Source organism: Rhagoletis zephyria, unplaced genomic scaffold (assembly GCF_001687245.7).
Source record: "Rhagoletis zephyria isolate East Lansing unplaced genomic scaffold, Rhagoletis_zephyria_1.1 Rzeph_scaffold_00001, whole genome shotgun sequence".
Classification (NCBI taxonomy): Eukaryota; Metazoa; Arthropoda; class Insecta; order Diptera; family Tephritidae; genus Rhagoletis; species Rhagoletis zephyria.
In genome coordinates this window covers 1282853-1298411 of record NW_016157085.1, presented here as the reverse complement: position 1 = coordinate 1298411, position 15559 = coordinate 1282853, and the positions used below count along the sequence as shown (strand labels likewise).

The following is a 15559-nucleotide window of genomic DNA, read 5'->3' as shown; positions in this document are numbered from 1 at the left end:
AGTACGTTAACGACTGTTATAATCCCAAAATATGCATTTTTAAGCGACGAATTGCTAACTCACGACTGTTACGATTCGAGCCCAGGATTAAGTAGTAGGGGTTTTGGATCCATGTGTTGTCACAATGGGCCTAGACGTGCTGGCTTCCTCTAAGTTCAGCAGCCACTTCAACCTCGCCTAAGCTTTTTTCAAAAAGTACTAAGACCCATCGTTTGTAGAAAAATTACTGATATTAAACGTTTACGAAATGTGATCTCGGAAGGTTCAGTTAAATGTATACTCAAACACCAAATAGACTTCATCATGCTCTGAGAAGCTAAACACCGGCCAAACAATTTATTGCAAAAAAATTTAAACAATCCTTAGAGAACTTTAGGAAAAACATGGAAGAGCTTATACATATGCTAATACAGGAGCGCTTTCCTCCACCTGAAACCGAAGCGCCTTTAACGCATTACAAATAAAACTAATGGGTTCAATTTCCAGGAGCACATCCGGCAAATCTATATGATCTCCAGAGAACAGAATAAATGGAACGACTAATAATCGGACGTTTCAAGATTCGGCCATAGAAGATCTCACTTCGATTATCCGATTAGTTAAAGGAAACCCTACTTGTGATTCTTCGACAAATCAGACATTTTTTACTTCAAATCTTTGAACGATTTAAGTAGAGTCCTTTCAAACGTGTGCTGAATCATTGTTTTGTCTTCTTATTTCTGATCTAGGATTTGAAAAAATAGTGTCTTTATTTTTCTTGTCGCTATAACCGCAGAAGTGGCAGTCCTTGACCACAAATATTTTTAGGCCGTTTGGGTTAGTAGCATTTTCCAAAGATATATTATCTCCAAATCCGAAGAAAAGTAAAAATCCAAAATTACTACGATTAATTTTGGCAGAAAGGATAATGACCAAATTTAACCCTGGCTCAGTTACGGTCTGGATACTGTAACCAACAGCTAATAGATGACTTCTTCATCGAATGAACTAACCAACGACGTTTATTCGAATGAAAAAAATAAGAAAACCTTTAAAAAAAATATTAAAGACATATCGTCCCTTCAATATAACAATAGCGTATGTGCTCATATGCCATTATTTTTTTATTGCATATTTAGAATCTCCATCATTGATTCTATGTCTGGTCAAAATTTCGTCAAATTCTACTTCCACAAAGTGGGTCAAAATGTCATTGGAAAAAATGGTGTATAATTTCTTGTTCAAAAATTTCCTTCAAACAAAAAAAAGCAAAAACTTTAAACTCGATTTTCTCAAAACCCAAAAAAAAATTATACGCTATTGTTATATTGAGGGGACGATATTACATTAAAATTTTAATATAACATTTTTAAAAAGAGCACACAGTGCGTTGACAATTTTTGGTAACTTGCATCACCCTGTTATAGCTCACATGTTCACAATACGCCTGGTGCTGTCAAAATTATTTAAAAGTAAACAAACAAAGGTCAACAAAATGGACTGCAGCAGCCAGTAAGTATTTAACTAATTTAATCAATATTTATTTTATATTTATAATACAAAGTAAATTTTCAGCACGGAAGCGCCCGAAAGCTTCACGCGTATTGAGGCATTCTTGCAATTGCTACCAGTGAATGACAACAATGCGCTGCAAATTCTAGACCAACTGAAAGCGCTACGAAATCTTTGTGCTGTAGATCCAATGCATCAAAATATCATAGCTGAACATGAGGAATTCAATGCTCAGCTGCATAAATTACTATTTAATAACAACAGCACAGTTGAAATTCCGCAAAATATACTGCTAATAGCGCTACAGTTACTCGCGAATGCTATTGTGCAAAATCCCAACTCTCAACGCAACATTTGGAGGCAACATGGCGATGCAATTGTTGAATGTTGTCATAAGCCACCACTTGGGCGGCATACTGACATACTCCTAATGATAATGTACAATGTGCTGAAAGGCGGTGCTGTTTCGAATATGGAGCAACAATCGCTGAGTGCATCGGTTTGCGTATGGCAAACAATTGTGCAGGAACGCAGTGAAGCCAGCTGCGAATTTTTACACTTTATTTTTGAGCATTTCATTGTATACGGTGGACACAACACAGTGCGTTATTATGCACATTTAACACCTATGCAACGCATTTCATTCCTGGAGTACTTGGTGAATTACCTACGACAAGATAGTCCAAATGGACGTATACATCAGTTTCTTTTAAAATATATTACCAAAGAGTTCAACATAAAATCTGACCGAATTCTCGTGTGCAAGCGTGATGGTACACAAGCTTCTGCAACTGTCGAAGCTGATTCATTACCAGCACGTGAGGGTTATGCACTTTTGCGTGTGATTGCTAGCGCGTCTGGCAGCGAGTTGTATGGAGATAGTTATGCCAAGGAACAGTCGCTGTTTTTGAATGTGAGTAGTTTGTTGCGTTGCTTAGCGCAGGTGGGTAAGCAGTCGCAGAATATTTTTACACCAATGACAAAATTAGAGGAAGTGGCACTCACATCAGACATTTCAAGAGATTTCGAGTCGGAGGTTTCGTTTGAATTGAAAACTTTATTGGTGCGTTGCATTGCAAATTTGCTTTACAAAAATGCAGTCAATCAAGGTTACTGCATAGATACACAGTTGCTGCCGACACTCTTGGAGTGTACCAATATGGATGCACGAAATCCACGTTAGTATTTACTATAACATGAGTTTGAAATGTTTAGAAGTGTTATTGGGAATTCATATTTTACAGTTCTAAAAGAATGGAGTGTTTTGGCCATTCGCAACGCTTGCTTCGGCTGTCCAGAGATACAGGCAATGATTGCGAATATGACAAATCAAGGTGCTGCGCAGAATGACATTATTGACGAATTGAATTTAGATATGGGTGCTTTACGCATTAAGCCGAATCGAGGATGAAGAGTCTATAAATGTGGGAACTTTTTTAATGAAGAAATGTACTAATATATTGTTATTATTTTTCAGTTTGTAGTACATGCATTACTGTTTTTTTTAAGATACGTTTTTACCATGATTCAATAATTAAATAATTATTATTGAATCATGCGCTTTACAAGCCTTTTAATATTCTTATCAATTGCTCCTATACAACTCATAAAAAAATAAAATTTCTTATCTTAAAAAAGAAGCTCGTTCAGGATAGAATTGTACTTGAACGTTTGGCATCAGCTGGCAAGTAGCGACCGCTGTTAAAAAGGACCAGTGGTACTAAATTGAAAAACAAAATGAATTGTATAGAAAACAATCGAAAAAATATATATATTTGCATATGATATACATATGTATGCATATACATTAGGGTGGTTCTTAAAAAATTAAATGAGCGGTTTTTTCAGTCTCAACCCTTTAATCGCTAATACCACGGTCACAGATACCTCATACATATTTTGGTCCCAATTATAGAGACTAAAAAAATTAAAATTAATTATCAGACTGAAATCGGGACCAAAATTTACATGTGATATCTACGACTATAGTAGCATTGACGTAGGCGTTGAGGCTTATAAAATCTGATGATAAAAATTTGCTTCCTACATTTAAGAACCCCCCTAATGTACATATATTGTAGTCATACTTATAACAATTATTTATGTCAATATATACACACTTATGGGTAGGGATACCTGCTGCATTAATTACATGCCAAAGAAAACACACCAAACCGCTTGCTGGTGTCAAGTGTCGAAAATTTGCCCAGTTCACCTGAATTACTACTTTTGTCATACCCTTAGAAAACGCTCTTTCGCTCATATGTTACGCATTACTAGTCGATGTTCGCACATACGGATCTTAATATTAGGGAAACAAAAAGGGAATCCCGGCATAATTCTTCCGCTTTTGTCTTATAGTGAACATAATACTTCTATTCAATTAATATTTAAATGTGTACTTCTGAATGTATGTTTGTATGGTACGCGATCATGCAAGCGATGATCTAAAGCACCATACCTTTTCCCCAGATAGAGTATATGTACATACATACATACATATGTACGTACTTACATTACAATATACAAATTTTTGTCTGCTTATCAATTGTCTTTAGATACACCGTGCAGTGAATTCTAGACCCTAGATTATTCACAAACAAAGCACCTCTGTGAGTCCCCTGCGATTAAGCGCTTGGGAGATCCCAGACTTATGGGCGTGCTATCAGCAGCATGTCAAGAAAGTAAAATCACGCAGAGTATAAAACTCAGGTGCCCAGATGAATTCAGTATCATAACTCAAAAGCCTTTGCAGTAGCAGTACAACAGCCATAGTAGCGCAATCACTAAATTATTACCAGCAAACATCCGAAACAATCAATTCAATATGAAGACAATCGTACTTTTCGCTGGACTCATCTGTGCTTTCTGCCTCTTCCATGCCACCAATGCAGCGCCAGCTGATACAACTGCTCTGGAGCTAGAGCCGGAATTCGACCAATTGGCCGTACTGAATGAGGAGTCTGTGTCTGAGTTAAGTCGTCAAAAGCGCGCCACATGCGATCTACTTAGTGGCACTGGCGCTAATCACAGCGCTTGTGCGGCCCATTGCATACTTCGCGGCAATCGTGGCGGTTATTGCAACGGTCGCGCTGTTTGCGTCTGTCGTAACTGAGAAGAACAAGGAGAAACTTAAAACAGTGAGAGAAAGTTGTGGATACGCTTATTTTTTTTTTTTAGGATAAAACTCGAATTTTAGTATATTTAAACCCATTTATAATACTTAAATCGTGAAAATATGTATACTAGGATATACGTCTAATGAAAATATTAAAATTATGATAATAAATATACAGTTATATATTCTATTGCATGGCCAAAATATATATGTATGTATGTATTTACATAAGTATGTATATAAAATTCGTAAGTATTGGAGCCGAGGACGTTTCTCTTTCAGAATTGTCGTTCAGTTATCTGAGATAAGATATCCTGCCTGGTAAGGCATAGAATCTTTGATCTGAATTTCAGAACGAAGATCTCAAAGGAGAAGTTTGAACAACTGAATTCCTGTGCCTTGACTTCAAAATTGTAAATACATTAGAGCTCTGACAGTGCAAAGATGAAATATCTGTATACAAGCAGTCCTTAACGATAGAAATTCGTCAACCTAGGACCTCCTAAGCCCTTAAAGTCAGATTGGCAGCCAGGGTCAAGGTGCCTTTAAGTTGTAGTAACTTCGTTCAGTCGTCCCTCATTCTTAATCTATTTGTGTTGTGCGAACGTCTTGAAGCCCTTTAAACATTTTTGGTGAAGCCATAATTCCGTTACTACAGATTTTCCGGCATTGCTCAAAACTAAACACAATGATCTTCATAATCCTCTTTAAGCCAGCTTTAATCGTTAAGAGATTTTATTGAGACTGAAAGAAACTGTAATCAGACGAGGCTAGTTCGTGGCTATATAATGGCTACCTCAAAGCTTCACAGAAAAGCTCTATAGACACCAAAGAAGTATGTGGCCTAGTCCAGTCGTGATGGAAAACATTGCCTTTCTTAATGAATGATTGTTTCAATAGCATTAGTTGCTGGCAACAGAGAGCCGAATCAACGGTTTAACTAGGTCCTATGAGCCCGTGATGTTTAATTTGCCTGTCTGGAAGCTTCCTGACTCAGCGTAGGGAGTTTCCCTGGTCTCATATGCTGACGACTGTTCGATATTGGCGCCCTGTAATGGAATTGATGACCTCTGCTCGAAAGTAAACGTCTACCTTTACGAACTCTCTCGCTTTTTACTGCACGGAAGCTAACGGCGACCCTCTACATCACCTGGACGAAGGAGTTTAGTCTTCACCTAGGCACTCACGTCGATGGCAAACAAATTCGGACGGTGTATAACCCGAAAATCTCAGAGGTTAGCTTTGACAACCTTCTCCACTAGCACTACATAGAACTAGAGGAAGAGCCTCCGCCCAGGCAAATAAGAAGGTATAATTTCGAATATATGGTCGTGGTTCATATTTTCCTCCTTTGGACTCGACGACGTAACGGCCAGCGATCAACGGTATTCATTGAGAGTCGGTCACCACCTACCACGAGTCTAAACCACTGAAGGCCGGCGCACACTTTCCACCTATTGCAGGCACAGAGCTTCACCTGCCACGAGAGATCGCATTGCTCTGGCTCAATTACGGTTAGGATATTGCAGCAGCCTCGACATCCACCTGTCCAAACTCGACCCCTTATAGTCCTAATGAGCTTCCGGAATGTGAAGACTCCTCCCATGACTCCAACGACCTCTTCACATGTTAACTCCTACCCTTTCGAAACAGCCGTTATTTAGTTCAGCTTGGCGACAACGATTGATGAACAAACCGACCCAGGCGGGGCTTAGTAGTTCAGCTAGAACAACAACAGCAACAGCACATGACGAACTACTCAATTTCAATCCTACCTTGACCGCGCAATATTAGGGGTGTTCTCTGAGTCTTGCAAAGCCCTTGCACGGTGCACGGATTGCACGGGTTGCAAAGCTGTCCCATACGAAAACAGGTTTTAACCGTGCAATCTGTGCACCATGCAAGAGCTTTGCAAGACTCAGAGAATACCCCTATTGTTTTATGTGACCCTTTTTTCATCGTCCGAGTTGTTCGATTAAAAAATAGCTTCACTTCGTTTCAGCAGCAGAATTCTGTTAAATAAATAACGGGCTTCGTTTGGTATTCAGGTTTATGTAAATGACTGTTTTTGTTTTGACATTCGTCGGGCCCATCTTCCACACTCCTTCTGTAGCCGCTACAGGTACGACTGAAATGGATAACGAAACCTTTTGCCTGTCCTTAGGGATAGCATTTTATAGTCTCTTAAACCAACTTCCGTGAAATCGTAGCTGAACGTCATCTTGAGATATTGCAAAATATCTTTTAAAATGGGTAAGTACCAGAATGGAGTACTTGAGGTCAATAAATTTTTGAACAAAAAATTTTCTTCTCGAGACCAAAACATCGATATAAAATACTTTAGGATTCGATTGTAAATACTGAAAAAATAATGAAAAATTTAAAAAGGTAACCCGTACATTATGCAAAAACTAATGAAATTGCCTTCGAGTCGAAATACTTCCTTAGCAAAAGTTTAATAATTTTTGTCGAGCTTTAATTTACTTAGGGTGGAACATTATGATGATAGTAACTGAGAAATGGTAGGTAAGAACTAGAGCGGGGTACTTGAGTTCAATGAAATTTGAAACAGAAAAATTGTCTCCTCGATGCAAGAGCTGCGTTATACATATCATACTTTAAATTCCGACATGTCAAAAAGTGTAAAAACGCGACCCCTATGTTTGGTGAAAAAAAAAAAAAATCGACTCAGGAGTCTACGGCGAACTTTTTTCTGGATCAGTCGATGTACATTAGGATGCACCACTAAAAAAGTTGCGGGCTTTCCGCCGGAATTAAAATTGTACTATATTTTAAGATGTGTGCCAAGATATTACGGAAAGATTTAAAAGAGCTAGATCGATTAGAAAATACCTCCAAAAATCTCTTTATTTCGATTCCATTGACAAATTTCGTAAACATTTTTATGCAGACATGTTAGGCTTAAAATCTTTTATCATCTCTGAGGTGATTAAAAAAACTGAGTTTTGGAGATATTTTCAAATAGGCCCACCTCACGAAAATTGCATTATATTTCTGAAATATTTTGGCGGAGGTCTTAAAATATAATAAATTTTATACTTCCGATGGAGAAACAGTACCGATTTTATTTTTTTGTATGGAGAGTGATGCACCCTAATGTACATGCATATGGTTATATGTGAAAAATGTTTCTCGGGCGACAATTTACTGTTACCCATTCGATATCACTAAAGCATATCTTGGAAACCATAATTTAAATTTTGTCTACATTCCAGTAAACGAATTGCGCACAATAAATTTGTAGGAAATCTTTTGTACATACATACATATGTACATATAATACATATAAGACATGCCACATTTGCGCTCAAATAAATCACAAAATTTATTATACACTCTCTCCTTGAAAACTATGAACCGATTATCACTTAAGTAATAACTTAACTTCTTTAGTACTTTACAAATAGTTACTTCAGCCGCATACATACAGTGATATCCACCAATTGATATAAATTACAGTTTAGAAGCGGAAAAACACTATAACTGCAACAGTTAGAAAACGCATATCTGTTTAACTATTTAGCTTTTCTTCAACATGAAGAAGATTTTACTACTTCTAGGCCTCATTTTCGTTTGTTGCCTATTTGCTGTCAGCAAAGCACTACCTGGGGATACCACCACCACCACCACCACCACCACTGCAAGGCCGAGTTGGTCGGAACGTAAGGGTCGCTTCGCATGCAGATTTCTGGGCCCCTTCGGCATGGGTAATGCTGCGTGTGCAGCACATTGCACAATTCGTGGTAGCCAAGGTGGCTCCTGCAATGAACAAATGTTATGTGTTTGCAACCAGTGAAGGCAGGAATATCAGCGTTAAAGTTTTGAATGACATAAAAGTTGGAATTACATATATGTTTACATACATAACATAACTGTAACTGCATTGTTCACAAATAAATGCATCTTAAACACATTTTGCAGTGTGACAAGTATTTTTTGTGGAATTGCGAATAGTTTTTTTGTGTAGCAAAAAGGGAGGTTAAAAAAGCTGTCATTTTATTTCATTCGATTCGAATCGAGTTTCATTCGATCACGGATGCCATGATTCGGGCCCAGTGTTATTTATATGTTTTTGTTGAATATTTTATTGGTGTAAAATACATTTTTTGTTCTTTTATAAAAAAAAAAAAGATAATTATCCAAACGTTATAGCAGGAGTACAGAAACAAAAATTACACCAACTACGCATAATTACATTAAAAATTAAACTAATACATCATTTAGACATTAAGAACGACCGAGGCGAAAAACCAGCTGCTCCGATAACACCACCTTATTTCTTAAAAAAAAAAAATCGACCAACTTCCACCATGTTTTGTATGTACAATCTACCAAAATAAATTTTTTCACACATCAGTTCAACGAATGCCTTTTGATATTTAGTACACAATATCCCAGGGGACGCACACCTGCGAGTCCCCTCAGTGTTAAACCTATGCATATATGTATATGTACATACATACATACTTACAAGGGAAATTCACACTTTCATCATCAACGCATTATCAGCGGTATAGCAAAAGTATAAAACAAATCGGAATTTAAGACATGAGCATCAGAGCACTACAAGAGTCTTTGCAACGACAATCAGAACGCGACACAAAGCTATCAACTAATAACAAATTTTGTCAAAATGCAGAAAATCGTACTATTTGCCGGTCTCATCTGTGCGTTTTGCCTTTTCAATGCTAACCAAGCTGCTCCTGCTGACACAGCTGCCCTCGAAGCGGCAGCTGACCAACTGGCCCTGCTGGAGCAGGTTCCTGCTTTGGAGCTGAGTCGTGATAAACGTGCCACATGTGATCTTCTAAGCGGTTTTGGACTTAAACACACTGCATGTGCAGGACATTGTTTAGTTCGTGGCAATCGAGGCGGTTATTGTAATGGACGTGGCGTGTGTGTGTGTCGCAATTGAGAGTATGCCGCTGGAAGCTGGCGCTTTTAAATAGAGTTTGTGGTAAATTTAGGATTTACATATGGTCAGTTAATAACTCACCATTTTAAAATAAAAACAGTAATTATAAGAATAAAAGAAACTAGAAAAACTATGTACTATCTCGTTTATATTTTTTTTAAATGTCCTGATTGTTATGACAGACATAGTTTCTTCCACGAAAATGTTTATCATAAAAGCCTTGTGGTATTTTCTGCAATATTTACGCCTTTATAACTATTTGAAGGTTAAGATCGGCATACATAGATTCACTCACGCATGAAAACCCCTATGGCGGACGAATTGAGCGAGCGGTTTTACCTTTAAATGTTTTTATCATGGTTGTTAGCATTAACCCTCTGCGTCTGATGTGGTGGTATGACAGACACCAAAGGTTCGACATTTTTTCTGAGTTTCAATAGCCTTGACCACTAAAAACGCCTATTTTTCGACATATAGTTGATTTAGATGACTATTTCATTAAGGAGTAATTAAAGTATTGATAGAATTTCCAGTTTAAATTGAAAAAAATTTATTAATAAATATCTAATATTTATACATACATATTTTGATCTGGAAAATTGGTATATGAAAGACGCGCAGTAGCAGAAGGTTAAATCGAACATTATGCGGGATTTGTGGCTAAAATTCTTTCCGATCTTCGCTCAAACTCTGTCAACCTAAGCTGTACGCTTTGTTAAAATCATTGTAACTCATACAGAAAAAACCATTGCTAAATATTTACATTTGCATATGTTATAGTTAGTCATGCAGTCGTTTAATTTACTGCCGGGTATTTGGACCGGGAATCACAAAACTTAAGAGTTGCGTTATCACTCAATGCAATAAGTAAATACTGAAATATTTTCAAGACTTCGAGTGGCTTATAAAACGGAGATGGAAGGGTTGTCGTGTATCAGAACACAGTCGATTTCAAGGCGACAACCATTCAATATGAGAATAACCGTACTTTTTGCTTTTTTCATCTTTGCATCTTTGTGCATTTTCGATGCTATCGCCGCACCTGCCGACAAGGTTTCCTCCAAAGAACTATCAAGCCAGTCGAATTTAGAAAACGAGAATTCTTCAGTAAATTTAAGCCGCCAGAAACGCTTCACATGTAATAGTAATGCATGTGCCGCTCATTGCATATTGCTTGGCAGAGTAAAAGGAGGTTATTGCAACTACAGTCAACATGTCTGCGTTTGCCGAAGATAATATGTGACTTTCAGGGAAGAGCGGAAGGGCAAATGAATTATAATTTAATTTTTGTGTTTGTTTTTATTTTTTGATGCCTGTTGTGATGTCTGTTATTATAACAATGTAAATAAATTGTGGAATTATGTTTTCTTCTGCAAACATATTTGTATTTTTTTATTTTTGGTTTATTTAGTTCAGTTTACAACTAAAAATGTATGAAAAAATGTAAGCAACAAATTGTAACACACTTTTTATGCATATTAATTTTGATATTTATCTTTTCGTAAGAATAAATTTTCCGTGGGCAAATAGATAAAAAAAAACGTCCCGCCTAAAACCGTAAATAAATTCAGGAGTGAAAATAAAGATTTCATTGTCGGAAATTGTACGACCCTGTACCAGTGATGTCACCTTAGAAATAGCTACCAGCTCAGCCTGAAAATCACTGCAGTCATCAGGCAGGCAAAGCATAATGGTATACCTAAATGTTCCGTATAAAGACTTGGCGGATTCACAACGGTGTCGTAAGTGTCGTATTGTTTAAACTTCGTAAACTTTAAAAGCTTAAATAAATGTTTAGGGCTGAATTCACAGTACATAGTTAGACTATTGTTAACTTAATTAATAACGAAAGTTTAACTATGGGTTTATATTCATAGCATCGTAGTTAACTGGAGATATTTGAAACAATAAAATTTAGCAATGCTACGAAATGAAATGTTCTTGTTCATTTTTAACGAGAGGCAAAGGTTCTACGGACAAAGTATAACAATTTATAAAAAGACTTCAAAAAGCGGGCAGCAGCAGAGCGAAAAAGCCAATTGGAATTCGAAGAAATTTTTGATCAAATTAATTCAATTACTAGCCAAACTGCTTTTTTACTTAACCGGAATTTGTTGCGAAAGTCTCTTGCGCTATAAGCCTGAAATAAGCAAGGACGTCTGTTGAATACACGTTCACGACGATGTAATAAAAAGCTCCAGATTTGTTTGATTTCTGCATCGCTTTTAGTATCAGATTCTGAGCTTGTCCTATGTGAAAACATGTTTTAAATAAATATTAACATTTCTTTTTAAACTTGATTTTATTTTCTCACGTTTTTCTTACATTTTTCCTTGCGTCAAGATATGAATCTCATTCCACAAAAAAAAATTTAATTTGAATTTATCTATGAGAATATCAGGGTTTAATCTATTGCTAACTTTATACGATGAATACAGAAATCAGTAGTTTAACTCTTGTTCCTAGTTAACTACGTACAGTGAATTCTGCCCTTAGAGAACTGAAAACCACAACCAGCTATTTTTTAACACTTCGAAAATTCATAATATGACTTTGATGGTACGTTGGGAACCCTCTTAATATATTTTTAGGCGTTTAAAGTTTACGACATACAACAATACGACACTTATGATACCGTTGTGAATACCCCAACTGACTATGACCCTCCAATCGAGTTTGAGCTTACTGTGTACAACGCCTTATATCAGAAAATGTTTCAACAACGCACTATCTCAGCTACCGATATAAAATCGCCCTATCTCAATGTATTTTCGTTTGAGATAGGGCATTATTCAACCGAATTCTGAGATAGGGTGTTTTTCAAAAAATTCTGAAGTAGGGCGTTCCTTCTACCTCCACTTCTACCGGAACGTCTTTAAAGTTTATCCTTTTTTATATTCACGGTTTTCTGACAAAGGGTATGCTAACTTTGTTCGCTGTTTGTAATAGCCTGATATAATCGAGATATGTATATATGAACATGCCTTTGTATAGTGTAAACCAAAAAGCTCGTACACACGATAGCTCTAGGGAAAATTGTCACATCTCAATTTGGTGTGTGGGTTACCCTTGATGCAAGAAAAGTTGGTATTTAAATGGGTAATATCGGATAAAACCACGCCCACCACCCACGTAATGATTTTTTTTTAATAATTCAAAGACTGCGATAGTTCGTTATATAATGAAGCAAAATCAACCACATTTTAAAATCAGAGCGCTATTTTGTCAAGGAATAAGATTTTTTTTAAATGTTGGAAAATGATCTTGGTACCTCAATAGCCGTCTTATCTCACAAATTTGGTACACAAAAATTTCCTTTGGTATTACTAAACAAGATATTTAAAATTCTTGAAATCGGGCGCTAGCCACGCCTACCACATATATTCACCGGTATTTTACGAAAATGCAAAGCCTGAATATTTCAATAACTACTGAGGCGAAAATATCCGAAATTGAATATGCGCAAAAGCAATTTGTTTTTAAAAAAATTTTAAAAATGGCCGTGCCTCCTTCCCATATTTTAAAATACGTGTATCCGCTTAACTGAATTCTCCCACGTTAGACCGCGTAGAATATTTTCGAAATAGGAAAATAACGTTCATATAACGGTATATTTAAAATATGCATGTCACTGTGAATAATGCCAAATTGCTCGGATTTAATATTTGGAGGAATCTTCTGTCAAAAAAAATGCATTGCTGTAAAACTTCAGAGAAGAGCTCCTTGTTTCATAAAACAAAATATTAAACAAAATTTTAATCGGACAAGAGCCACGCCCTCTTTCCATATAGCTGATTTATTTTTTATTTTTTTTAGTGAAAAATTATTTTTTTTTATCAGTTTCCTTAGTAAATTCAAATATAAAAAAATCATTTTTCACTTAAATTGCTTTCGTGAAACTGGCTATTAAGAATAAAACGAACATTTAGTCGAACTTATAGCGGCGACGGTTTGTTAAACACGGTGCGTCGCTTACATGAGAAGATCTGTTACCAGCAAAAAACTAGGAAAACGTGATGAGAAAGTAAACTAAATAAAAGCGCCACAATACAAATATTTGCGCGGCTATCAATCGCAAATTGAGACGGTCTGGAAAAGGTAATACACTTTCATGAATGACTTTTAGTGAGTCCCCTACAAATGATGAGTAGGTACTTACATATGTATGTATGTATGTACCCACAGTTACATAGGAAAATCCAAATTCGCGTCAACAGCGTCTTATCAATTTTATGACAGAAGCATGTACATACATACATACGTATGTATCAAGTATAAAAGACAGATGTTTAGCGGAATAGGGCACCAGTGCAAAATAGCCTTTGCAGCATTAACTAGAAGTAAAATTAAGTTTATCTTGAAATTAGCGGGAGACAATACATAGCTAATTCAAAAAAAAAATAAATAAAAATGAAGACAATTTTACTTTTTGCTGGACTCATCTGCGCTTTTTGTCTATTCACGAGCATCAGTGCCGAGCCCGCTGAGTCTGCGAATGATGGTATTTTGGATACGGATGAAGTGAATCCATTAAGAGCACAATTGGAAGTGAATCGCCCGGAGCATTTGAGTCGCCAAAGGCGTTTTACTTGCGACGTACTCCAAAGCAAAGAAGCCTGTATTTTCCATTGCCTTTTACTTGGAAGACGTAGTGGTTACTGTAGCCGAGGTGGGGTATGCATTTGTCGCCTCTAAAACTATGCTGTTTACTAAAACCGGCGATTAGCTTAAGTTAGTTTTAATTTGAAATATTCGTATATATGTACCATTGTAAAAAAATAAATTGAATTAACCGTAAATCTTATTTACTGAATATGTACTCATAATAATATCACCTGAAAACCGATTTCCTATTTTAGAGTCCTTTTTTTAATACAAGAACTTCGAAAGCGCCAGCTAGGAATTTGGATAATGGCTTACAAGAATACATACCGTGCATAAAAAAATAGTGTAATTTTAAAGTTTAATTAAGAGGAAAAAGCTTTAATCAAACTTCAATTAGGCTACTCACTTTGGTGGAAGAGAGATAGCAAATCGGAAAATAGTAAAAGTACAGGAAAAAGAGGGACTGGTCAACTGAGTATCCAGTTGCAGTTGTATGACCATACTCAATTCCGACTCTTGCGTCCTGGTTCGCGCACTCTGGGCAACGCGAGAAATCCATGTGCGAGATGCGGTAGCCAATTCAAGTGGAGGCTTGGGCCGTGGCAGAAAGAGAGAAAGCTTCGGTGAGCCTCTTATTCGGTTTAAACGCTCACTGAAGTCAGCAACGTCTGTTCACCAAGAGGTGCGGCTGCAAGCGGGCGTCTAAATTGGAGCACGTGGCTCGCTGTTTTTATAAGCAACCCTGCGATGGTTGTGCGTTGGGCTTCAAACCCGCCACGTAAACACAATAAGCAATGAATAGACCTGCAGAGGCTCCTCGGCTAATTATCCCCTCAACGTTGACGACCCTTGCATCCAGAAATGCACCTGGAATGTTCGCACCCTTGATGGGAAACCTGCAGAAAAATTTGCAGCGTGTTGACATCTATTAGAGCTGTCATGAGATGGCGCACAAATTCGGTGTGGAAATTGTGGTTGGCCGGAGAATTCGACACATTGAGCTTCATATAAAAATAGGTGAACTAAAGCCCAGACTCAATTTTTGCATTGAAACAATTAGCTCACTCTCAAGAATTCCAAGCTCACTTTTTAATAATGAGACACATTGTCCCCAGGCTCCACCCCACTTATGAAAGAATTGCCACAATCCGAATAAAGGCTGAATTTAATAACAACAGCCTACTTTGATCGCACGCTCCGACGCACAGTGTATTATTTCCATATTCTATAAAATATTAATTACATTATTTTAGGTCGCCAAATGTCAAAACAACGTCAAAAACGTTTTTAGAAATGCCTGATAAAGACGAAGCAATAACAACTAAAAAATTTAAATCAAAGTCTAGGGCGGGACGGGGTTTGATTCGGAAAATTACCAAGCGCAATAATATTTAAACTTGTATATTTGA

At 36.9% G+C, this 15559-nt stretch overlaps 4 protein-coding genes across 4 annotated transcripts; all 4 read left to right on the top strand.

Annotated features, from left to right (window-relative positions):
• Nucleotides 1-1443: 1443 nt before the first annotated feature.
• LOC108358193 (ataxin-10) lies at nucleotides 1444-3224 on the top strand. Its single transcript, XM_017609414.1, has 3 exons — nucleotides 1444-1491; nucleotides 1555-2669; nucleotides 2736-3224. The coding sequence occupies exons 1-3, from the start codon at nucleotides 1475-1477 to the stop codon at nucleotides 2900-2902; spliced, it is 1299 nt and encodes a 432-aa protein (XP_017464903.1). The 5' UTR covers nucleotides 1444-1474; the 3' UTR covers nucleotides 2903-3224.
• Nucleotides 3225-4204: 980 nt separating this feature from the next.
• LOC108358036 (sapecin-like) lies at nucleotides 4205-4815 on the top strand. Its single transcript, XM_017609201.1, has one exon. It carries the CDS (start codon nucleotides 4319-4321, stop codon nucleotides 4604-4606), a length of 288 nt encoding a protein of 95 aa, XP_017464690.1. The 5' UTR covers nucleotides 4205-4318; the 3' UTR covers nucleotides 4607-4815.
• Nucleotides 4816-9199: 4384 nt separating this feature from the next.
• Nucleotides 9200-9675, top strand: LOC108358115 (phormicin-like). The gene has a single exon (XM_017609309.1). It carries the CDS (start codon nucleotides 9264-9266, stop codon nucleotides 9543-9545), a length of 282 nt encoding a protein of 93 aa, XP_017464798.1. The 5' UTR covers nucleotides 9200-9263; the 3' UTR covers nucleotides 9546-9675.
• A 4188-nt stretch (nucleotides 9676-13863) lies between these two features.
• On the top strand, nucleotides 13864-14347 carry LOC108363088 (phormicin-like). The gene has a single exon (XM_017616384.1). It carries the CDS (start codon nucleotides 13956-13958, stop codon nucleotides 14238-14240), a length of 285 nt encoding a protein of 94 aa, XP_017471873.1. The 5' UTR covers nucleotides 13864-13955; the 3' UTR covers nucleotides 14241-14347.
• Nucleotides 14348-15559: the final 1212 nt, after the last annotated feature.